Raw genomic sequence first — 26,900 nt, forward strand, 5'->3', positions numbered from 1 at the left:
ACTTTATTGAGTAGTTCACTTTTAACACAGTCAATTGCAGAGATGCAAAGTTCCACTGTATGGATTGCATTAAAGTTATCAGCTGAGGTGAACGATAAGTATCTTACTTCACCTTTACTTTGCACTTGTTCACTTGTGTTATAACTCATATAGCTCTGACTGGTCAGTTAGCAAGGAGCTTACGAGTCCTTCCCGTGCTTCTTGTTCCCACTAGATGACAGGCAGCATGAAATCCAGCATCACGGCTCATGAACTTTATTTTAGCCTTGATGCCTAGCACAAAGCTTCCAGAAATGGTGAATAAAATAAACTATTTACATAAAAGGAATTGAAATTGAAATGGTATGGCTGACTGTATTATACAAATAAATAGCTATCCAGTGTTGTATGGAGAATTATAACTGCTTCTAAAAATCATCAAAAATAAAATTTTGAATGATGTGTCTAATTAAAATTTGTCAGTAAACTTTGCGCAAGGAAGATTTTCCAGATCATCATAGGGTTCTTTCTTCTTCTTCAAAGATCCCATTACTTTTGCTTTTAACTCTTCTTTGTTTATCTTCAAACGCAGGAGGTGTCCCTCACCATCTCCATTTAACAGATGGGAACACTGAAGTTTAGACCTGGTGTTAAATTGCTTTCTCAGGGAAGAACACTCTCCCAGTCGGGGTCACAGAGAAGTCTGGCATCTCCCATTACTCTTTCAATTATAATCTGCTTCCTAGTCATTAACACGTTTGCTTGAGCCTGCAAAATAAGCATCCTTTGTAGGCTTTGGAGTAGGAAATTTCCATTTGAGAAAGACTTATTTCAGAAAGTTTTATGTGGACTTGTAATTGCAAGCCATTATGAAAATCATTGCACCATTTTAGGCTTAAAAGAGTAATTGTGATCAACAATTTACCGCAACTATGGCAACAAGATATTTCTGGCTGTTTACTTTTTAAGGAATTAGAGGGCTATTTATGGATTAAGACTGCTGTAGTTTTTATACCAGGTGACCTTTACAAGGACAGAATGGAAGCTTTATAAATCAGTTCCGGCAATAACCTTGGTACACACAGGTATATGTGAACATTTCAACTATACAGCAGTAAATAAGAAACTTTGAGCATTGATTGTATACGAAAGAACTATTTTAGCATAGTGCCTATGGTTGCTTACATTGTGAAAGAGTGTTTACTGGGCAATGGTTAATCTTCTGCCATCTTAACTAGATTTAGAATTACTTAGGAAACAAACTTCGGTAGCTCTCTCTATGGTTTGAACAAGAAAAGGTATCTTGTTCTGAATGTGGGCAGCGGTATCCCAGTTGTGGGGGTACCAGACCTAAGGAAGTGGAGCACAGAAGAAAGCAAGCAGAATGCCAGCTCCCACCTCTGCTTCCTGACTACTGATGACTTGGTAGCCAGCTATCTCAGGTTCCTGGAGTATATTGACCCACCATGAGGGACTGCATATCAAAAGCAAGTTCCAGCAAATCCTTCCTTTCTAAGATATTCCTGGTCATTTTTTTTCCAGTAATGATAAAAGTAGTACCACATGAAATGAGACAAAAAGAAGGAATTCTTTAATCTTGGAGTTCAACTTAATCACTACCTCTTGATATTCACCACTGCGCTGAAAGAGCTAACACTGTGTAAGGAGAAAGATATATATGTGACCTCATGGCAGAAATACTTCTTAACGAAGTATGGTTGATGGTCCATTCTGACACAAATTTAATAATTAATGAAAGTGTACGAAAAGGGTTAGGAAAATAGAACAGCTGGTAAAATGCTTACCATGCAAATATGAAGCCCCTTAGGACCTATGTAAGAGAAGAACGGGGCATAGTGGAATACTCATGCAACTCTAGGCCTGAGACAAGGAAGACATGTGGTTAGGTCATGTGCTAGCTAGCCACCCTAGCCTAATCAAGATGTTCCAGGACAGTGAGGTATCCTGTCTTAAAATAACATAGAAGGTCCAGGAAGAATAATTGATATTGACCTCTGACCTCCACACACTACACATGCACATGCATGTACATCTCCCCTGTGTACTCTCTCGGGCATGTACTCACTACAAAGGCACACACACACACAAACACACAGGGAGACAGACAACACTCACATTCACACACATGGGGTGGGAGGGAGGGAGGAAGGGAAGGAGGATATTCAAGGGTATGTTTATGTAATAATTATTCCTTTTTATTTACTTTTTACTCTACATCACTCCCAAGGTAAGTTCTTTTTAACCTCAACTATTTACACTAAATATTTTCTATCTGCTTTTACTTAAAGAAAAATTCATTTCACCAGACCACTGTGCAGAACCCAAGGAGAGACACCGATGCTTGAATGATCTCTGCTCAAACGCTCATCCGGTCTCTCCCTTCTCCTTCCACTTCTTCAGAACAGTCCTAAATGAGCCACCTTAAGATATCAAGGAAGCACTAAAATAATGTTTAATTGAGTGATTAATAAGACACATTCTAAAATATATGAGACCCTTGTTTCTCTTAGTAAACACAATCTGAGGAACATAGCTTAACGTCTACTACAGTGTTGGGTTTGAGCATCCAGATGTATACCCATCGGTGAAATCGGCAGGAGTGACGAGAACTCAGTGGCCGCAAGCACAGCACTGAGTGCTCCCGGTCCTCATCTTTCCCTCCTCCTCTCATCTCTTAGCTCTCTGCTATCCAGTGACTTACTTTTTTCCCAGAACAATCATTCTTCTAGCACTTTCCATCTTTCCTTAGCAATCAAACTTTTCTATCTGTGCACATTTTGCTCCAGTTTTAAATAAGTAGCTTTGGTGGGGGAAACACTGAAGCAGGAAGCCAATTTCCTCCTTAGGATCTCCTATGGAAAACAGTTCAGAGCTTTTATGTAGGGCATACTCCCTCAAGCTGGGATCTATAATGTACTGTGGGTCACAAACAATCTGTTTTGGAGCATCTAATCTACTACATGGATACTTTAATTCGTAAAAACAGAAAAAAAAGGGGCAAAAGCTGTATTAATCTTTAAAGAAAGAAAGGGGCTTCAAGGAAATCCTCTGCTTATCGTAGCTGCACTTTCGGTATATCCCACATCCTCCACGGTCTATGGTTTTCTCTTCCTTCCTAGCTAAAGTTAAAGAACCACAAAGGCAAGGAGGGTGTGGTAATATGCAATATACAGGAGAGGCTTCTGACAACTGGACAGGAGGTTTTAACAATCACTTATTTTTTTTCTAGTGATAGCCTTAACAAATCAAACTTTATCCTAGATGGGCACTTGGATATTATTGGTAGGCATTAAAATTATATAGGATATATCCCTATTCACTTCCATGTAAAACAAGGAAATGGAACTACATGATTTGGTTATTAGTCAAAAGAAAAATGTAACCTCTTCTTGTCTTGATGGAAAACATAACATTCTAAACCTTCTATAAGATTTTAAAATTACTGTAATTACACTCTCCCTTAAGACATTATACAGACTGATCAGCTTATAAATAAGAATATTGATGTATATTCATATACACATATGGATATAATATAGTTTAAAAACAGGCCATGAATTTGAACTCTTTCCCTAAAGAATTATAACAATCAATAGGCATGATATGTAACTATTACAAGATTGCTGTTAGAGAAGAAAAATGACACAGAATAAAGAACCCCAAAATTTCAGTACATGGTGAGCACACTTGTGATCTTGGGGTACAGCAAGTCTATGTAGGAGGATAGAGGGGCCCATCTGTGCTATCCAGGAGGTCCTGTTTAGAAGCAGAATTAAATTTGACCCACAGATAAATACACTTATTTATCAATCCACATAAGTGACGGCTGTATATGATGAAATGACATTTTGAAAAGCTGAAGTCAGAGCTGCTTAGCCAGTGAAGTCAGCACTGGGATAAATATATACCTGGGAAAAATGCCAAGTCCATTCCTTTAAGCTTAAATTTAAAGTTGTATGTGCAAAAAACTTAAACAGTTAACACTTTCTGGATGTATAACAAAGAGAAAAGTGCTATGCCAAGTCATTTATGTGTGTTACTGTCTGCATTGTACACAGAAATCTTACTAAGATTTCCTCCCTCCTTTCACACAGATGATCAACTGAAATTGAGAGAAGTCAGATGCTATTGTCTGGGTGAAGCAACTTGTGAGAGTAAATCCAGGACTAGAATTTAAATAACACTATCTAATATCAGGGTATTTTAATTGTGCCAATATATTAAAAATATCAAAATTCAAAAGGAAAATGCATGTTAAAATATCACTTATATACTGAGTTATAATATCGATGCATATTTTTTTTTTTAGTTTTTTTTTTTTTCAAGACAGGGTTTCTCTGTAGCTTTGGAGCCTGTCCTGGCACTAGCTCTTGTAGACCATGCTGGCCTCGAACTCACAGAGATCCGCTTGCCTCTGCCTCCCAAGTGCTGGGATTAAAGGCATGTGCCACCACGGCCCGGCCGATGCATTTTTTTTTTTTATGTAGAGATAAGGCAACTAGAAAACAACAGATAGAATGTCAATATCAATCCCAGAAACATAATTATGTAAGAGTGTAATACTCCAGATGCAAAATGGACAAATGAAGAATAGATGGTATATTTAAGAGATTGGAAATCATGCCAATATGAAAAGTAAACAATTTACTATTGCAAAACACAAGGAATAATTGAAAAAAATATCTAATTATAATGAAAATTCCCTTTAGAAGATGTAAAAACTGCATAAATTTAGCTGTACTAAGTAGTGTCAATTCCAGGAAAAGAACAAAGTGTAAGTACAAAAGCACTTGAGTGAAACCCATTATTGTATATGCTCATGTGAAGTTAATATAAAAGAAAACAAATTTAAAAAGAAAATAAGTAGGTCAAATGGTATTTATTTTGACTTTGTGGTAATAAGGAGTAATTTTGCCCTTGTTATTTAAAAGATTACTTTTATTTCTTTTATAATAACTACAAATGTTTTAAACATCTAAAAGAACAAACATACTTGTTAATTTTTATATTTAAGGGCTAATAATAAAATAGAATATAATAAGATAAAACAAACATTCATACTTCAGAATTGGACCAAACAAACAGAAGAGCCCAGTAAGAAGGCCTAAAAATCAGAGACCCACTTATTGACACACACAGGAATCTGATAACAATGCTGAACTGGGAGCAACAATATATACAAAGAGAATTTGAAGAAGACTTGTGGAGGCCCTGTGCATGCTGACCTGTTTATTTTTAATATCTCCATGGGAAAAGTGAAGGTTCACTTTGAAGTCTTAATTTGTCATCTTTCTCACTTTAGTTGTACACTTTGGGGAAATCTTTTTATCCTGTGTGCAATTTGTCTTAGCTCCTAGTGGCATCTACCTTAACACATCATTGCAAATGTCACCAAGAGGGAAAGAAGGTACACATGAACATATGCACGAACTTGTGCAATGAACACAGCTAAAGAACAGCATCATCATCTAAAGAAGAGCATCACCATCTCTCATTGCATTTAATTATCTTATCTCTGCTAGAGTAAGAAGTGATAATGAAAAGGTAGTAGGAGAATTACATCAGAGAACATACACTGCTAATTCTTTTAGGGACTGAATTGGCAAGTGCACTTTGTTACACTAAAGACTAAATGAAAGAAGACATTCAGTCATTTCTTATATCATCATCTAAAAATGATGAATTGGCATGCTTCATTCTTCCTCTGAGATGTCCAGGCTTCAATGTTAGATTCAAAACAAGTATTTGCTCTATTTATCTATTTAATGCTGATGAAGAAATGATAGAGAACAGCCAAGAAGCTATGAGTAGTGTGGGCATTTTGTCTCTAGGCACCAGGAGAATTACCACTGAGGATCAGCAAAGGTCTGAGGAAACCATGGTGTGCTTAATGTTCTTAGCAGAAAACCTATAACCTTTGCTCATGCAAAAATATTTCCAGATAATACATTTGGAAAGTATAGATAAATATTTAAACCATAAACAGTATTGAAGTCAGCCTGAGAAGTTTCATTTTAATTTACGTTAATGACCTATTTACATTTGAGGGAGCCATTTCCTCTTCTCTAAGAAGAAGGGCATTCCAGAGACCATATAACAGTGGCTTCTTCTATGAGTGTTGGTAACTGTGGCCAGTAAGGTGGGTCTTTGATTAGATTTTCTTTAGTCTGTTATTTTCCAGCTTAGGAAAGATTTTCTGGGTATTAACTGGCTTCCCGCAATCAGGTTATAGCTGTGTCAGGTACAACCTTAAGCCGTAGGTCATCAACAAGGCTTGAATATATTCTTCAGCTCCAGAGTGAACAGAGCAAACCTCAAGGTAACCTGACTTAAAGCAAATTACTATCCTACTTCTCTTGCAACTTTATGTTATACTAATCCCTGGACTTAAGACAGGAATATTTCTGATGTGCTTTTAAAAGTCTGATATAACTGTGTTTAAGAAAAGGCCAACAGAATTTTCTAGAACACAAGGTCATAAGCCTTTAAAATAAAAGGTGTGTGCTGAGTAAGTCTTATCCTTGCAATTCCTTCAGGTTACAGCAGCTATGGTTGATTGTTTAACGACACCAAAAGAATAAGACACAACAGAGAATGCACAGGAGGCAGTTTACTTCAAGTCTTGCAAACAGAGGGAGCTTGTTAGATGCCCCTGAGCCTGAAGAAGTCATGATTGAGACCTGAAAATGCGTGATTTTTTTTTCTTTTTAATATGTATGTGTTTATAAGCAAGCATCAGTCTTGGGAGTGGTCCGTGTGTGTGTGTCTTTCTACAAATGATTCGTTTCTAAACACACTGAGTTGTGGAATTATTGTCAACTATAAACTGATTTCACTCAGTCTCTCAATGTACAGCAGATTCTGTACTGAGTTTTTGAAACTAGAGTTAGCATATTCTAGAAAATGCCCTAGAGTTTGTTGATGAAAATGTATAGTCGCTCTGTAAAAGACACCTCTTAATTCATTAAGGCGATTATCCTGCAGTGTGCATGTTTGAAAGTTCTGATTCCAAAATATATCCCTATAACTCATCCCTCATTTTATATATGAATCCAGTCTCACTACTATCCTGGAGAGACAATTTGAAGGTTGTTTCCATAACCTCTTTTTTCTTTTATTTAAAAGACATTTTTCATTTATTTTACATACCAACTAGTTTCCCCTTCCTCCTCTCCTCCTGTCCCCTCCACTTTCCCATCTACTTGCCAGCTCATCCACTTCTAGTCCATCTCCATTCAGAAAAGGACAAGCCTTCCACGGGCTTGTACAAAGCATTGCACATCAAGTTGAGGCAGGACCAAGCTCCTCCCCTTATGTTGAGGCAGAGCCTGAGCAGGGTAATCCAGAATGGGGAAGAGGCTACCAAAAGTCAGCTAAACACCAGAGAAAAGTCCTGTGGGTTTCCCCCATTATGACTCCCCTGGCAGGTACAATCCCTCCTCTTTTTCTTCAGCAAGGCTATTGGAGCTCAGCATAGTGCTTGTCTGTAGATCTCTGCCTCTGCTTCCATCAGTTACTGGATAGAGTATCTCTGATGGCAATCGGGGAAGTCAACAGTCTGCCTACAGTTTCCTCTAATACTAGAGTTCTTCTAGGAGAATATAAATGCCCATAGAATTCTCAATTCCAGTAGACTTACCACATTTAAATTGTTGAAGGTTCTCTATTTGGGGCTGTCAAGATAGCTGCCAGTAAAGTACTGGCCATGCAAACATGAGAACCTGAACTTGGTCCCTGGAGGACCCTAGAATCAACGTAATGAAGTTAGGTGTGGTAGAATGCAATTGTAATCTCAGTGCTATGGAATCAGAGAAAGAATCTGTCATGGAAGACTTGACAGGGCTTCTTTTGATGATGGGCATACCCACTGAAACAGTCTACCTGAGATAATAGGAGTTCGCCAATTCCAGCCAGAGTGGGAAGGAACAAGCATAGGTTCAAACTGATCCCTCTGAATGTGGTTGACAGTTGCATGGCTGAGGCAGACTGAGGGGCCACTGGCAGTGGCACCAGGATTTATCCCTACTGCTTGTACTGGCTTTTTGGGAACCTACTTTCTTTGGATGGATACCTTCCTCAGCCTAGATATAGTAGAGAGGGCCTTGGACCTTCCCCAAAGCTATGTGCCTGATTTTCTCTGAGGAGTGGATAGGGTTGAGGTGGTGGGATAAGTGGAGAGAATGGGAGGAGAGGAGGGAGTTGGATTGGTATGTGTAATGAAATAAAAAAAGATAGTTTGCTTTATTTTATTAAAAAAAATTAAAATAAAATAAAAAGAATCTGAAAAAGAACCTTGTATATTCATAAGGGTTAAATGCTGTCTTCCATTAGGAGAATTCATCCCAGTTCTAGTAAAGCAAGGAATGGGGAGACCATTAGCCTGAGACTGCTCTGTAACCTTTGGTCCAATGTATATAAGCTGGAGCTTCACTTGGAAATAACTGAATGAAAGTTAACAGGTAAAAAAACAAACAAACAAAAAACCATTATGCTTTTGCCAATCACAAACTGCAAGCCAGCTGGTTGATCATGCAACTAAACGGTTCCCATTGGATCACAGTCAAATGATGGAAATGCCTCATCTAGTGATAGCAGACTAAGACCAACACACCACAGTAACCCATCAGCTGACATTTCTAATCCAGGCTCATGTTTAACCCAGAAAACATGGTGATTTGCACTTTTTCCAGGTTTGAATGCCATCCTAGTCATGATTTTTTTCCTGCTCAAATAAGTTTTCTCAGGTCCACTTTGTCTAAACGTGTTCCTTAAAATGTTTCATATCCCACCTATAGGTTCTTCAAGGTCCTATTATAATTCTTCCTAGAAATTTGTTTTTTAAATGCACAAAATCTAGAAGCTCACAAAAATGATAAGTAGTTCCTACTCATTGGACAAAGTACTGATGTGGGATTCCCCTCTGTAGGCTGTGAAAACCATTGGTTAATAAAGGAAATGCTTTGGGCCTATAGTAGAGCTATAGGGGTACAGAGCCTTGCAGGAAAAACTAAGCTGACTGATGGGAGAAAGAAGGCAAAGTCAAGAGAATTCATGGAGGTGCAACCAGAGACAGAGGCACTGAAACCTTGCTGGTAGGCCATGACCTTGTGATGATACACAGATTAATGGAGATGGGTTAAATTAAGATGTAAGAGTTAGCAAAGGAGGGGGCGATGTGTGGGAGGAGGGGAAGGGAAATGGGAAACGGGGAGGAGGCAGAATTTTTTTTCAACAACTAAAAAAAATAAAGAAAAAAAAACTAGAGCTAATGGGTCAAGCAGTGATTTAATTAATGCAGTATCGGTGTGGTTATTTCAGTTCTGGGCGGTCAGGACAAGCAAGCAGCTCCCTGCAACAAAGTATTTAGATTGATTCTAACGTTTCACCTCTTCAGAACACAAGATTTCTAACCGAGATTTCCAAATGATTGTTTCAGGATTGCTTGATTTAGCTGAAGAGAGAATTTCTTGTTTGTGTTCAAGTTTTCATGATTAAACTTGATTGTTGACTTAGTTTTTAGCTTTATCAACTATATTTTGCTTTTTTGAAAGTTGATTGTTATGTATTTATCTAACTATTTATTTATTTACTGAGTATTCTTTCAAGGCAAGGCCATACACAAGGCAGACAAACACTTGACCCTTGATCTATATCCCAGGAATTCTTTCCAGCCATTATGATTTGTGATCACGACATCCTGGTGTTAACACACTAGCATTTCTTCTTATTTAACGAGCATTCTTTTTGATACTTCACCGCTTGTACTACATATCTCCACAAGTCCACCAAAAATCAAAAGCCATGTATAGATTCTGCAATCACATCACATTATGTGATGTAGTTAGTGTGAGGCCATGTCTTTTAGAGGTAAGGAATTTTGCTTTTATACTTCACTCACAAAGATTCAGAATATTTTATTTGCACCCTTCCATGGATGTCAAAATCCTCCTTAGTATTGTAACAATAACAATCCATAAATTCTTATTAATTATAACATAGAACAAAATCTTCTAACTGGGTGTGTCAGACTTCTTCAAACTCTACCTGTTCCTAACTTACATAAAGGAAGCTGAAACTCAACGCCTGTCATAGAAACCAAAAATAACTTGCATGGCTACTACGACAGGGTTAAGAAAACTCACGAATTCTGTTACAGCCTTGGGGAAAAGGTTTCACATGCACATCTGTAAAAGGATGGCAGTTTTAAAACTGTGCTAAGAATTACCATTTCGTGTTTATGCCAGATGTCAGGTACCCTGCTTTTCTCTGAGCTGTCAAAAAGCAGAATACTAAGAGAAAAGGTCAGAACATCCTGAGGGATGTCAGTAGTGCTTAAAGATTGTAATGATGGAGGAAGTTGCTTTAAGTCTACATCTATCACCACTTCACATGTCAATTTACATCAAGTGGAAACAGAACGGGCGTTCATAATAGCTTTGTGGATTGCAATATGCTTTGGCACTAGAGTCGAAAACACACCATGGTTACTGAATGCCTGCCAGAGTGGGCCCCCTTTTCTGAGGATCAATGATTAGAGATGATTGATGGACTGCGTTCCCTACCAGCAAACACCAGCCTGTTGTTATTACTAGAACAGATGTAAATGTGATCCGCACATAATTAATTGAATTTACAAAATGCCAGAAGTATATTAACTAGTCAAAACAACCTTTTAATTTCCCTCCCCCCAGATTTCATAATGATGTAATGAAGCAGCTACCCACAAACATAATAAGACATCTATAGTTAAGCTCATTCTGAACTAATTCAGGCAAACACATAGACTTATTCTCAGATGAACAGAAAAGAGCCCTCTTGTCTCCTCTCTCCCTCTTTCTCCTTTATTCCCTCCCTACCTCCTTTTTATTCTTCCTTTATGCTTCAATTTTCATTTGTAGGACCTCAGTACAGAATTATATCTTTAAATAAAACTTGTATGGAATATGATATTTAAAATACTTGAGAAAGTTGTATCACTAGTGGCATAAAGGTATGGAACTCTTCATAGTGTATTTTGAATGTAAATGCTATAGTCTACCTTCCAGCTAGGTAGCCACATACTTTCTGCAGATTTCTAAGCTCTTCTGTCCTGCAATACCCTATGAACAAAGGCTGTCTCCTCTTTGGAGAATGCCTACATCTATATTTCTCTCTTCATATATAGAAAGTCAACCTTGTCCAAAAAGTTCTGAGAAATAAAAAGTTTTCTCTAGCAATTTTAGAACAGATGAAAAAATAGTATTTATACTTTTCTATTAAATCTCTCACTATTAACAAGAACATTAACAAGAACTATTAACAACAACAACAAGAAAAAAAAAAACCTGGTGACTAGGACCCAAACAGTGTCTTAGGATAGCACAGGCTGATGAAACTGTAAAGGCATCTAAGAAAATAGAGTCTGCAGAGCACAGAACTTGCACCTCTACTGCTCCTACTTAATACACCAATCCACTCGCCGGAATCCTGGTATGGAGGAAGTGCAGAGCAACACTGAGTGTAACATGATGGGTGGTAGTGCGTTGCCAAGGATACATGAAAAGATGTGAAAAAAGAAATTCAAAGAGAATTTTATAAACACACAGGACTCAAAATGGACACTATCTGTAATCCCTGTAATGGGACTAGAGATATTGAGTATTCTAGAAATTAAACACACTCTGTTTCTGTCTCTGTCTCTCTCATTCTCTCATTCAGTCTCTCTGTCTCTTTCTATCTCTGTTTCTGTTTTGTTCCATCTGTCTCTCTTTCTGTCTTTCCTCTCCCTCTCCTGTGTGTGAAAAACTTTTCAGTGCTGGGGATTGAACCAAAGCCTCCAGTATGGTAGACAATAACTCTACAACAGACATAATTATATTCTCAGACTTCTTTTCAGTTTTGAGCTTAGTTCAGGGGCTGATGAAGATGACCAGGCTAATTTTGAGCTCCACCGTGTATCCTAGAATAGCTTTCAACTCACACTCTACTTGAATCAGCCTGCCAAGGAGCTGGTTACAATCCGGAATGACAGAAAAGCTCAAAATTTTCCTAAATTACATAAAATTTCCCCAAAGCAAAAAGAGCCATATATATATATATATATGTTTCATTTGTATATATGAACTTGGCTTTAATATGTCATTTAACTTTCCAACTCATCTTTCTTTAGATAAAATTAATAGCAAACAATACAGAATCAGTGTTTATGCATATTTAGTCCCCAGTTATTACTCTCCCACAACTTTGTCGTATTTAGCTGACTGATTTAGTCTCACTATGGGGACATAAAACATTTGCTAAAGAAAAGTAATGATGTAAGTTAGGCCAAAAAGGAGAGATGCTTAATTAGTTCTGAGAAGTATGTAAAACAAATTTGGAAAACTCCAGAAGGATTGAGATGCTCCTGTTTGGTACTGCAGGCCTCCAAGATCCTATAATGAACTACTTTAATTAGCCTTGTTGGGAATTACTTTATGTACTTCCACATTTAATAAAAGTATATTTTGAAGACTATAAACAATAAACTTAGATGTCTCTGTGACTGCATTCCTTAATAACATTTATTATTATGAGGGTTATTCCCTTTTTTAAAGTTAGAATTAATTAAATACTCTTGAAAGAAATGCTTATAACTACACTGTACAGGCTAGAGATACCTTTAAATCATGCTTTGTTTTGAAAACTCTTTTGACAAGCTGACCAACGAATAGTTTCTGCCTTTTCTTGAAATTTTAAAGAATATAATTTTTATTATTTACTTTTCTTACTTGCATGTATATAGGTACAATTCTCACAGAAGCCAGAAGATGACATCACAATGTCTAGAAATGTAGCTTCCATGCTTTGGGATCTGTTACATGGATGTTGGAAACTGAACTTGGATTCTCTGCAGAAAAAAAATGAGCGTTCTTAATCCCTTAGCCATTTCTCTAGCTCCAAAATGTACTTTCTTCATGGCATTAACCAGGTGGAGAAGAGTAACACATGATCTCCTTGGATGGAGTAATCTGTTAACAGTAAGTCTAATCCTGATACAATGAAGGAAATTCTAGGGTTAAGTTTGCTATTATAGAGAATAAAGTACTTGCTGTTTATCTTTAGGATAAGGCATTTTGAGGCCTCTTTGGTCATCACTTGGGAAAGAGTTATTCTGACAAGAGAAAAGGGAGCCAGAATGATCCACAGACAGTTGTTGAAGTGTAGAAGCCTTTTAGACCATTTTCTTTTCTCGTTAAAATGACATTTGAAGCAAGAATAAATCTTTATAAAAACAAGAACAGAAAGCCACATTATAGTTAGATTTTTATTTATTTATTTTTTTTCATTTTACATACTACCCACAGTTCCCCCTTCCTCTTCTTCTCCTGCCGCTGCCACCAGTTTCCCCCACCCCACCCCTATCCATGCCTTACAGGGGGTGAGGCCTCCCTTGGGGAGCCAACAAAGCCTGACATTCTTAATTGTCCACTTTGTAGAGTCACCTGGAAAGTAGTCTCAGAGAGATCAGGGTTTCCAGGGGCCATGTCTTTGAAGGACTTTGTTTTGCTTGTTATGTTAATTGATACGGAAAGACTCAGCCTACTGTGGGTGACACCATTCCCTGGGGAAGGGCCTGGGCTGTTTAGGAGTGGTGTAGTGGACATGCATACATTCATTCTTCCTGTTGTTCAGAGATGTGAAGTTTCTTCAGGTTTCTATTACCTTGACTTCTTTGCAAAGGAAGACTGTAATCTGAGACTATAAAGCCACTGACTAAAATTACTTTTCTTTGATGTTGCTTTTTCAAGGTATTTTAATCCCAGCACAAGAACTAAAACTAGGACTAGTCACAAGGAGTCCAATGGCAGCTAACTCTCAGATTCAGGTGACATAAAAGGAAACACCCTTTGTTCTCCTAACACAGTAGGACCTTGGAATCACTAGTTACTGGACCATGATCAGAGGCTAATGAATAGCAGAGCAAATTTTATATCTATAGTGAAAGTGTCTCTGTGAAATATGTAAAATGCACTTGTGTCTCTAGTGAACTTAGTACCTATTTACCAGAAAAGCACAGTACCAATTAGAACCAGCTAAAGAGATAGATAAGTGACCAAAACAAACAAACAGCAACAACAAAACCTTAACTCAAAATAGCTAGGGTTTCTATGTTTAATAAATGCTAATAAGGATGGCAATGTGGTTCAGTTGGTGGAATGCTTGCCTAAGATAAACAAACTCTAAAGTTCAATACTTAGCACATCATAAGCCTAATATGCTAATGTACACCTAAAATCCTAGCACTCAAGCTGGGCGGTGGTGGCACAGGCCTTTAATCCCAGCACTTGGGAGGCAGAGGCAGGTGGATCTCTGTGAGTTTGAGGCAAGCCTGGTCTACAAGAGCTAGTTCCAGGACAGGACCCAAAGCTATAGAGAAACCCTGTCTTGAAAAAAACAAAACAAAACAGAACAGTCCTAGCACTCAGAAATAGAGGGAGGAAACTGAGAAGTTCAATGTCATTGAGTATCAGAATATATCTTATGAAAAAAAATCTCTATTTTTTTAATCATCCTAAGCTACATATCAAGTTGAAGGACAACTTGATATACTTGATATATCTGAGTCCTTATCTGTTTTTTTTAATGGGAAATAAATAAATGATTTAAAATGTAACTATAGTGTGCCATTTGTTTATACTACTTTGCTAAATCCTATAGATCCCCAAAAAGGGTGGTGGTAATTATGTACTTCTTATAAATAGGCTTATAAACAGAATATGGAAATTTTTATTAAAACATATTTCACTTGATGATTTATTATTTTTAAAACTCAGTACCATTCCAAAGTTTAATAACAAAATGGCATTTAAAAAAATAAAATCAAGGTCTAAAACAGATTAAGATCCATTTTAAAGCTCTATCCCTAACATATTTCTCTCGTTTTTATTCTAGACAAACTCCATCCCTTTAGATTTAACAAATACAGATACAACAGGACAGAAATCCTAACTATTCCAGACAAAGTGCCAATTTGGTGCCTATGAGGACCAGAGCTAGGCGAACTTATTCAACTGCAGGGAAATGAGATGAGTTTCTGTGAGTATATACAGATGTGGGTCACAACTGGGTATATGTCTGCCACTCCACTCCTGAGCAGATGGAAGCCTGCCCGGAAAATGTCAGCTACATTAGTAGGTACATAAGGAATGTAGGTCTCCAATTCAGGTGAGGTTAGTGAAGAAAACATTCTGCTGACTGGGAATCGCCTGACTTAGAAGTAAAAGAGCATCGATGTTCTATGTAAAGTAGTCCACTTTGCTGTTGAAGTCTAAATTGCTTAAGCAAATTCAGTTACTAAAACACTTCTAATTCTAAACTTCCTCAGAAACTTTATAATCATGTGGCCTGAAGACAAAGTACGGCTGGTGTGGCTTAAAAAAAAAAAAAAAATTCTGGATCAAAATTCCCCTGAGTCATGGGTGAATAATGCAGATTTATAGAAAAGACACCATACTGTGTGGTCTGATCTAAGGACTGGGCCTACAGAACATGCTTTTAGCATGTCTTCTGAACAGCTGCAGGGGGCATCTGCTGAAAGTCACAGAACATTGCCCTTAACACACAGGTTAGGAGCTGTGTGTCCCCAAGCGTCCAGAGCACTTATTTATGCAAGGACTGGCTACTTAAAAGCAGCAGAAGCTGGATCATTGTAACAATTCAGTTCCACTTCCTCTTAGGTCAAGGACATCAGCAAACTTAGTCAATAGCTTCAACTCCTTAGCTCCTAGTTAGGGAACTATATCAATAATGCTTGAACATAAGTGGAGTTTAAGTCGGGCCTATTTAAAAGTTTCACTCCTCTCTTCTTTTTCCCTGTTTTCCCATTTTCAAGCAGTCTTTCTAAATAAATGAAGGGCGTGCAAGGTCAGAAGCATTTGATTTGGATGGATCTGGGTAAGATGCACACTTCAAGTGAAGCTAATGAGTTTTCAGGTTTCCTTATTCATACAGGTTCTCTAGACTTGATTAAAACACAAAGATCAAGCCAACAAAATGATTCAGTGGGTAATGGTACCTGGAAACAAGCCTTATAACAAGAATTTGATAGACAAACAGTTCCATCATCAAGGACAGTTTGATCCCTAAGACACACATGGTAGAAGGAAAGAAACAACACCCAAAGTTTGTAGACTCATCTCTACATATATGCTATGACATATATAAATATTTCATATATAAATAATTATATTTATATAATTACAAAGTAATTATTACTTTATCTTTTCTCTTTGCTAATATAAAATGTAATTCTTACCTCTAACATAGTGATAGCATTATGTTTCTCCTCAATTCTGGGGTGCAGTGCTAAGACACAAAGCTTTATTATATATGAGAGACACTAGATTCACAAACTTTTTTAAAGCAGGTATCATCATCACCCACAATTCCAAGCTTTAAGATAAACTCTTTTTGAAGAACTATTTCTCTATCTGTGCATTCAAATTCCTAATTTACACCCATGTAATTTTTTGAAGGATTTCAGGCTCAGTCAGATTTTGCCCTATGAGTGGGAGAAAGGAGAGTAAGAAGAACTTAGTTGCCTTCAGAGAGGGAGAAAATAAATTTGTAGCCATCCTCTATCAGATATTAAAAGGATGTGAGGTCGTAGTGTGAGCGGAAGTCTGCAGTTTGGCTGTACCTAGAAGATGTATGGAGACTGGCTAGGTTAACGGCATCTGGGCAATCTGAGGAGATCAAGAAGGAGAGATGGCTCAGCTATTAAAGTCTAGGTTCACAATCCAAAATATAAGAGATTCTCACATTGACAGAAATCGAGAGTGTACAGAAGAATCAATAAATATACAGTTCCTTAAGATTCCCTCGCATGATCTCTTCTATGATTATCTCGGACGTCTTCATAATAATAATTAAAGGATGCTAGGGGAGTTGTCAAAAAGTGGAACTGAAATTTCTTTATTTCTTGTGTTAAAATTCCTATTCTTGTTATATCCATTTTGTTAGCAAAAACACATACATGCATTCACACTCACATAAACACTGCCCACAACAGTGAAGGATGAGAATGTGGCATGTGAGTGTACAGTTATTGCAAAAAATCCCGGTTTCTCGGTCCTTATTTATTCCACTGGTTATTATCTGCCTCTACAGGGTTGTATCTCTCACTCCTGGGCATCAGCCTAATGCTATGATGCCTAATGAGTAGGACTATTCTACTTTTCCAAGTTCAAAATTGTATGCTTTCAAGTCAAACACCAAATGCCCTAGATAAAACATCTAATTTGCCCAGCTTGTGACAAAAGTACTTCTTCATCTGAAGTCAGGTGGAAAATACTAGCTGTGGGTTCTGCTTAAAGGGACAAGGGAGCCCAAGGAGAATGTATGACTTATCACTGATATTGCCACAGTGTAGACATCTCAAGGCATCCTATTACCTGTATCTGTAGCCATAGTTCTTATCCTAAAAAGCAAGTGCATGCCTGTAATCCCAAGGCTGGGAAGGCTGAGAAAAAAAAGGATAGCATACTTGTTATCATTTTGAAATCTTGCCTTAAAAGCAAACAAACAAAAGCAAGAAAACTCAAATAGGATAGAAACATGGTAATATGGAATGATGTTGTTCAAGATTTGGGATAAAATTTCAGCCAAGAAAAACTCTTGGCCTATTAGAAGACAACATAATTAAACTTCTTCAAAGATTCACATGAAACAGTTTTAATTTTATGTTTTGCTAAATGATAACTATATTGGAACTGTGGCATATTGGCATATGTGTAAATATGATAGAAATAAATAATTCATGTATGTTGCCTTTTTAAATTCTCACAATGGCCATGTCAGGATGGATTGTGACTTATCTGCTCACAAGAAAAAAGGGACACAGAATTTAGGCAACTTGTTCCAAATTACAAAATAGAACATAATCCATTGATCTATCTCCAGCCTAGTTTATGACTTCTATACATACCTGGTGTGTTTCTCTCTCTCTCTCTCTCTCTCTCTCTCTCTCTCTCTCTCTCTCTCTCTCTCTCTCTCTCTCTCTAAGATAGTGCTTTAAAATATTATAGTTAGATCCAGGTATCTATCAAGAGTATTTGAAGGGTGTCAAAAAATGCAATTTGAGAAAAACAACATCGACAGACCCTCAGTGGTTGCAATTTATATGTGTATAAGAAAATTTATGTATTTTCAATTTTAAAATGTATAGTTCTACATCTGAAGCTGAAATGTCTTGCTGTATGACTAGGTATAAATTATACAACCACCTTGAGCTTCAATTTGCCAATGTTAAAAAAATAGCATCACTCATTTCTTTAAATAGATGCAATATGATCCTGACTATTAGCACTGTTACAGTCATTCCAGGGCCACTTAGTTACAAGCTGGAGCACCTTTGTTACTCCCATGTGTCCCAACATCCTGAGAATATGGAAACTCAAAATGAACTTCCAATATTCTGAAACATGAGCCCACTAAATTATACTTAGGGATTGGCTATGGATAGGGCTTAACAACTGAGTTGCACATATCCCAATCAAGTTTATTGCCAGTGAGCACATAGGTTTTCCTCTACCCAATACCAAGTATTTTTAGATGAACAGTTACTTGATCTGAGATGTATAGTATGGTGCACATACTCAGTTATTTGTTAGATATGTCTATAAAGCAAGGAAAATAAAATGAAGGAATGGACAGAGTGATAGATAAATAGATGGAAGTGAGGAAGGAAAGATGGAAAGAAGGAAAGGAAGGTTGGCTAACTCAATGAATAATTTTAATTAATAATTTCTACAGTTAAGCAATTTTAAGAAACATAGGATTCCATTACCAATTATAAAATGATTGTGCAACAATTGGGTCTATTAATCCTAATAACTATTTTTCTTAAGGGATGAAAAGCTTTGGAATAATCATATGATTCTAGCTAAGGCTGGTATATCAACTGATTCAGAAAAATACTTGTATGGATGTTATTAAGGATCAGTTAGGACTTTTGACTCTCAATAATGTTAATGGTGACATCATAATTGACAGAATTTTTATAAAATGTTTATATAAGTGTAAAATATTATTAATTTAATCTACAGCTATATTCCCTACTGCTTTGCCTTGATATGTTTACTTACTATTTAGCTAGAAGAAATAGAGTAGAGGCCATAAACTGTAGCTTAGATGACAAATCCTTAATAACCTGACAATTATCAGCTTCTTAATTCCGGTTTCTGTTTGGATTAGGACAGTGACAGTACAACACAACTACCAGGCATCCTGCATTATTTTCTACTTTGATGCAAAAAGAAGACTCCAGTTGAAGTGATTTAAATCTACACCCTGCTTACAGGAAAACTATGATGACTTTCAGAAAGGTTTTGACTCTAACATTTAAACAGAGCACTATTTCAGGTGTGACTGGGTTTAAACAGAGCATTGTAGCTTAGGAAACCGGAGTTCATAAAACAAGGAGAAGGTATAATTCCAAATAAAATTATTGGGAATGTATTGTTTAGAATCATGTACCTGTTTACAATAGGTAAACCCACATCGCCACTAACTTAACAAATTTATACAAAGATGAAAATTTCTATTTGGTGTCATCTAAACTATCTGAGATGACTTTTACATTTTGGCCCATTCATCTTGGGAGAAAAAGAATGCTTTTATTATAAAGATGTTGCTCTACAGGGTATAAATCCCACACCATCTGTCTGTGCAGCTTCAGTTCTCGCCTTGGTCACACCAACACTTTCTACAGCAATTTTTAGCACAAACTTGCTTCAGCCTCTACTACCTGCTGCTTGACACCTCACACCCTCCCTTTCGCATCCCAAAGGCTGTGTTGTTGGAAGTAGATGACATTCTACAGAACTGAATGTTCAAATGCCTACATGAGGTATATCATGGCACTGCAGCAGAGAAGAGTGCTGATGAAATGCTAGGACTGCGTTGAGTCTCTTATCCATACACAATAAATTTTGCCAGTCATCACTGGGTAAAACCAACTCTTTATTAAAATATGTGCATGCAATAACTTGATTAACCTGTGAATTTTTGTCTAATTAGTGTTTTTAGCACACTAGTCTTGTGACCTTTTATAACATGATGATTTTCCTTATGATGCACTAGAGTTTCTAATGATGTTATAATGGCCAGCATCTACAAGGAAATTGCACTAATTCTTAATATTTCATATTATTGGAAAGTAGATTAAAAAATACTTTATAAGAAATCTATGCTGAGTGTCTTTTTTCTGGTTTGTCATCTTGCTATTACCCATGTAACTTAGGGCATTACTTCTACTTTATTCAGAGAGATTCTGGATTGTTCTGCAGAAAGTCAATGATCTGAAAATGACAGAAGGCCTGACCGAATAAAGGAAAGATTATGAAATTTCTCATATGACAACAATTCCGCGGATCAATGGATATATGGAGACCCAGGATAAATTTGTAATTTCCTCCAATCATGGGAAAAAATTCTTTAATGACATTAGATAAATGCATGAAGGCTCTCAATCAATGTAACTCAGGTTGCAGTATGAAAAACTTACTAGCTATATTAGTTCATCTCCCCACTCTTCTTAAATAGAAAACTATTGACATGTTCAAATAAGCCAAAAAAGTTAGAAATTTATTTCATGAACACAAGAAAAAATTTTGGGCAGTGTTGGGATCTTCCACATGCTAGCAAGAAGTTTACCCTTGACCTGCATTATAATTCCAAACAAAGGGTTTCACTATAACTTGACTGTGGCCAATAATATTAGGAGAAATGGTACAAAGGGAAGAAGAACAACAACAAAAAAGAGAAGAGTAATTATTTACTGTCAATAAGTAGCAGAGCTGTAGTTATTTCTGATCAGAATTCCGACATTATTATGATCCAAGCCAAAAGCAATTGTAAACAAACAAAAAACTTTGGTATTTGGTCTGATGGTATAACCTCAAAATTACAAAATGAGCAAAGGCTTTACAGTCATGATCCTCCTGACTCCTCAAAGATTCTCTGCAAGATCAGAGACAGCACTGTGGGTATAACAAGGATCGTCTGGACTACATATCATTCGTCTATGATGAAAGAATGCATGATAAATATAATCCAGTGTTTCTTCCTGCCTTTCTATTTCCATCTCATTGTGAACTACGGATGACAACATGTTCATGGAGATTCAAGACATTTATAGATTTTGTGGAGTAAAACACCAAACTTATGACGACTTGCATCCATACCCATAGGTGTCATGGAATTTAACTTTTCAGTCATTTTCTATTGATTATGGGACACAAACTAAATCTATGTTAGAGACCATGTTTGTTTTCATATTACACCTTTGGGATCAGGAGTCATGAATTAAAATCATGGTCCCTTTTATTTCTTGAACTCTGGGATCATCATTAAATGGCTAGCTATATCACTTCAGCCTTAGGACTTAGACAAGAGTTTTATGAGACAATAAAAAATATACAAATCGGTTAGAGACCTGGAAGGCCACAAAACAATGAAATAAATCAAGGCAAAGAGTACCTTAAGGACATTGCTTCAAGCTTGAATGTGAGGTGGATGATGGGCTAACCTCAGTGGAGACATAATATTTTGTCCAAATGAGCTAAATACATTCTACTGGAAGCCAAGAAAAAGAGCTAGGTAAGAAAGAAGGCTTAGGGGCAGAATGCCATAAACAGGTAAAACACCAGGGACTTTGCAAAACACAAAAGACAGTTAAAATCCTGCTGCTGAGTGGTTCGTGGACGAGCAGTGGAATCTTCTCCGAAAAGTCTCTTAGAAAAACAGCATCCAGACACACTGGGTTAGAATTTGCTTTATGTCAAGACTCAGGTTAATTTATTTGCAACTAAAATGCAAGTCTCAGATGTAATGTGCTGGAGCATGCCTGAATTCAGCCTTTGAGTGAACTCAGGAAGGGTGTCTTCCCATAAAACATTACTTAGTGCTGGTCTTTATGTTATTCTTCAAATGATAGGCATGGAAATGATAAGAAAACCATTAACACTGTTGCTTCCAATCTTGAAATGATAAAAAAGAAAATCAGAAGAGGAGAATTAAAATAGTTAGAAGATTGGAGGCCAGGGTAGAGGGTAGATGGTATAGTGTAAGGAGGGATAATTAACACTAAGGGAATTTTGATACCCATATGAAACTACTGTAGCAACTTTATTATATCATTGTGTGTTTGTGTGTGTGTGTATGTATTTTAAGTGGAGTTGGATATAACATGAGAGAGAATATCTCAACTAGACATCATATGCTACCAAATAAAACTAGTATCAGAAGTGAGTTACATTTTCTTTGAGTTGTTGCCCAAAGAGGTCCCATATATCGCCATAAACTACATTCTATTACTAGTGCTATTGATTACCCTCTACAACTTGCTGATAAGACCCTAGTGCTGAAGCTGAAGAAACTACTTACTTATGGTAATAAACATGGAGAAATATAGCTTGTACTGAACTGGAAGTTTCGCCTATACTGGTCAGCACCAATAGTGCTAGAATGTTCTATACAAGCACTAGAGGAGAAAAATTAAACAAAAATCTCATTTACTTACGAACACTGAGCTGTGAGCTCTAGTAACAATCTGCTTGAAATCTATGCCTACTGACACAATAATAGGACCAATGGTATGGGAGTAACCAAACACCTTTTAAAAAATGGATTTAAGACCATTCTATGAGATAGAACCCATATATGCAAAGAACCTGAATCTAGTTAGGTCATTGGCTCAGGGGAAAACCTACTACTATTATTCTGGTAAATAAACATAGTAATAAAATAATTCCTAATGGCATATTGCTACACTCATAGATCAATGCACCGCCTCCAAATTTGAAATAACAGAAGCACCTGTGTCATTTTCTTTAGAAAATGATTATAGATTATAGCTTAGAGCGTCTAAGCATTTCACCATGGCCAGTGGTGAGCAACATGGTCAGTTTTACTACTTACAGCTCTGAATGCCTTGATGGGCCATCTGTCCTCTTATGAATACTTTGAAAGCTCTTATACTGCAACTCGAATATAAGCTGGGTAGAAGGATATCTGATAAGTCTGCTTCTTACCTTAAGTCACATAAGTCATTTCTGGCAAAAATTTTACTCTCTTGTCCAGGAAGGAAATCCTATACTCTACCATAGACTGTGAGGCATCTTTGCCGTCTATATGACCAAGAAACTCTCACTTGCAGAAAATTCCTGTAAACCATTTTACTAGCATAGAGCTTAATATCCAAGGAAAATACAATAATGGAAGTCAGTAAAAGTAACATTTTAATGGTTATTACTTCTTTTTCATGCTTACTTCATTAGGTCCCATAAGAGAAAATATGAAAAAATGAATCAAGTATGATTGTTGCTTTACTCACCAAAAATGATGCTTTTAAGTATTTTAATTACAGAGAAAGAGCCAAGAGGAAATGAAAGTAATATGAAATACACAAAAATAATACAAAGGAGTGGAGAAAGAGAACAATTCTATGTCTGGAGAAGATGGTGGGGATTTCAGAGAAGAAAAGCATAGTGGCTCCAGCAAGAGCCATGGGCACTCTGGAAATGGCTCCATTTAATGCTTACACTGCTAAACCCTGCATAACAGCTGCAGGTGCTCTGTGACCTGGATCTCAATATCTATAGAATTAATGTCCCTCAGTCATCCCCATGAGATGAAACAACTAACATGAAAGAGTTTTTCTTCCCCCCCCCCCCAGGAAAATCTCTAAGTTTTTTTTTTTTTTTTTTTTTTTTTTTGGAAAATCTGTGCCTGCCTGATTGGTACTTAGGACATTCATTAAATACTAAACCTTGGAAAATGAAATGGTAGATTTCTTTAAAAAAATTAAATTTCTGAATATGGAAAATTTCATTTCAGGAACATGTTCATGTGTTTAACAGATGTTTTGTTTCCTGTTACAAAGCAGCTTGGTGTTATGACATTGGGCAGAGCATAAATGCTGGCTTAGGCCTATACTCCAGCAATACATGAACCAGTATGTCAGGACAGTGGGTATGGATTATGTCTCAGCACTGAGATCTGTATTAGTGAAAAGCATTATCTGCTGCGGGATAATGCCCTTGTACACTGTAAAGGTTTGTCACTCATAATAGATTAATAAAACGCGGATTGGCCAGTAGCCAAGTAGGAAGTATAGGCGAGGCAACCAAACTAGGAGAATCTTGGGAAGAAGAAAGACAGAGATGTAGTTGCAAGCTAGACACAGGGGAAGCTAGATGAGAAAGCCTTTCTGAAAAAAAGGTACCAAGCTACATAGCTAAGCATAGATAAGAATTATTGGATAATTTAAGTCATAAGAGTTACTTATTAATACTCTTGGACAATAGGGCAAACAGTTTATAATTAATATAAACCTCTGTGATTTATCTTTTAATGAATGGCTGTGGGAGTAGGCAGGACAGAAACTTCCATCTACACGCATCCTTTCCATTTAAATCTGACCTGGCCTTGGCCATCTTCTTGTATTATAAAGCACCGACAAAGGTATTCTATTTATGTTAGTCACTAATACTCTGCCCATCTTAAGGGTTAATGCATGTTATTTGAAGAGATTTCTTTCCTTCTTCACATCCAATCTCACCATACTTACATATTTGTTTCAAAAGCTGAAATAAATCAAGATGATTTGAGGTAGAATCACAGAGCCTGGACAACAGTTATTGGGTTTTGATTGAGTTCAGCCAAGACTACCTAAAACTGGTCATCCAGCTTCACAGGGTGAATCTCAAAAACAACTCTGGAGTGTGAAGTGCAGGTCTTGCACTAGAACCTCATGCATACGATAAGCAGAATAGGGGATAGTACTCACCACCAGAGTGCGGTGGGGGTCCGCAGAGAAGGACTACCCCCTGACCTTCACGAACAGATACTGTGCTTCTCATTCTGGTTTTAAAATTTTCAAGATCTAATTAAAAAAGAAAGGAAGACAAATATTTCAGAAAGAAAACCAACATGTTCTCTTCCCTTGAAGACAGATCTTCAAATCTCTTCCTAGGACCCCAAGAGAATGTTTGCATGCAGGAAGAGGTAGCATTTGATGTCTTTATCAAGCCTCCTAGAAAATCAGCTATATAAATACAATACAAATACATACTCATGAATCCCATGTTGCAGTAACAGGATTACAATGGTATGGGGCATCCAAAATAGTAACGTGTATGTGAGAATAAAATAAGATTCAAGGTAAACAAAGAGGTATCCTAGCATGTGAATATGATGGCCATATCCACCTTGGTACCTTACTACATGCTAATGAAAGAGAGCCCTAGTGTCTGAGCACCCACTCCCAAACTCATACTTTATAAAACTTGATCATAAGAAGCCTGTACAAACTTTATTCCCTACCTGTAATTATTCATATTTATGGAACAATTCAGAAACAGACAGTTTCTAGCTACCAGTCTGATTAATGTCGTTAAGGGTTCTATGGAATGTACATATCACTGGAAATAACCAAGTAAGTAAAACTTTGAACACAGCATTAAATTGAATGAATATGCATACTATTATTTATAGTTGCAAAAAAAACACTAGTTATTTCTGTAATCACCCAAAGGATCACTTTCAAAAATTCAATAATGTATTTTAAAAAATCAAGCTATGGCAAATACTATTTTTATTATTAGCAGGAATTTTTTGTAAAAGCATAATTTCTTCCAATAACAACTCAAGATAACACATATAGATTTGGACTTCCTAGCTTAACTGACCACAGAGCAAAACGACTATTGACTTCCTTTTTTAAATAGCTAAAGTCTATACAAATTGTTACCCTTTATCTGTGTTCCAAGTAAATACCACAATAAACTCATTGATTCACTAGAAAATACAACGCTTAATTAGGTCTTAGTAGGAAATGGAAGGAAGTTTCTCTAACTTCAAATAAAAATCTATGAGAATTATACAGTTTACCATGTATATATATGAAGGATTGCACTACATATTCATACAGCCATATACACTCATACACACACATAGATATATACTCATGTGTGGTCACACACACATACACATAACCCCCACAACATTTTAGCATTTTATAAAATGTCTAAGTAGTTAAAGAGCAATGTATATCAGAACATATCTTATAGAATAAAGTTTAGAAAACTTCAACTTTCCTTTGAAACACATAAAAAGACAAGGACTTACGTTCAAATTGATAAAACCTTAAGCTATAGACATTTAGAAGTATTCCAAGCACTGTAAATCAACAGATCAGGCAAATGAATTCTTCTATTAAAGATTCTGTTGTTATTGATAAGTAGTATTGATCTTAGTTAGAGTAGAAGATGTCACTATAGTGAACAGGTGTAACCAGAAAAAAGGGAATTTAAGGATTCTTTTTAATTAGAAGCTAGTCTACCTAAATGTATAACATTATAACTTCTTAAAGATGCAGCAAAGATAAAAGATTCGTAAAATGCTAAAAGTCCTGTAGTGTGAGTTGCAACTAGAATGCTGAACCATTCAAATATTTAAATGCTAAATAAGAATGAAATCTACTCATAGAAAAGACATTTCCAAAGATGCTTCTTTAGGGAGCTAAGTAGGTATTATTTTTGCTCTTTTACCTAGAAATTCTTATTTTCTTCTACTACATAATTTTATGCCTCTGAGATTTCTAATATTCCAGTTTTATGCATCAGTAGTATGTATATGGAGCGGTACCCCTACCTAGGTAGATGAGTGGAGTCTGAGGGCTACTTTTCTACTTGGTTTTCTACTTCCACTTGGGTTCAGACTCAGACCCAACGTACTTTCACCTGATAGATCTAGTGTAGATTTTCAGGGTGGCAAGGCTATTGGTTTTACCCATTGAGCCTACATACCAACATGACTTGGTATCTTTTTAGTCATTTGTTTTAGCTGGCAAGCAAGCACACAAGAATGAATGAATGAGG

At 36.7% G+C, this 26,900-nt stretch overlaps 1 protein-coding gene across 1 annotated transcript in view; it reads right to left on the reverse strand.

Annotated features, from left to right (window-relative positions):
* Positions 1-26,900, reverse strand: part of Cntn3 (contactin 3) — a 386,288-nt gene that overhangs the window by 147,490 nt on the left and 211,898 nt on the right. The window contains exon 5 of the mRNA XM_050149360.1: positions 24,809-24,904. Coding sequence (XP_050005317.1) covers positions 24,809-24,904 — 96 coding nt within the window. The remainder of the gene's footprint in view (positions 1-24,808; positions 24,905-26,900) is intronic.

The sequence above is a fragment of the Alexandromys fortis genome, unplaced genomic scaffold (genome assembly GCF_014885135.2).
Source record: "Alexandromys fortis isolate MF-2015 unplaced genomic scaffold, M_Fortis_MF-2015_v1.1 scaffold_48, whole genome shotgun sequence".
Lineage (NCBI taxonomy): Eukaryota > Metazoa > Chordata > Mammalia > Rodentia > Cricetidae > Alexandromys > Alexandromys fortis.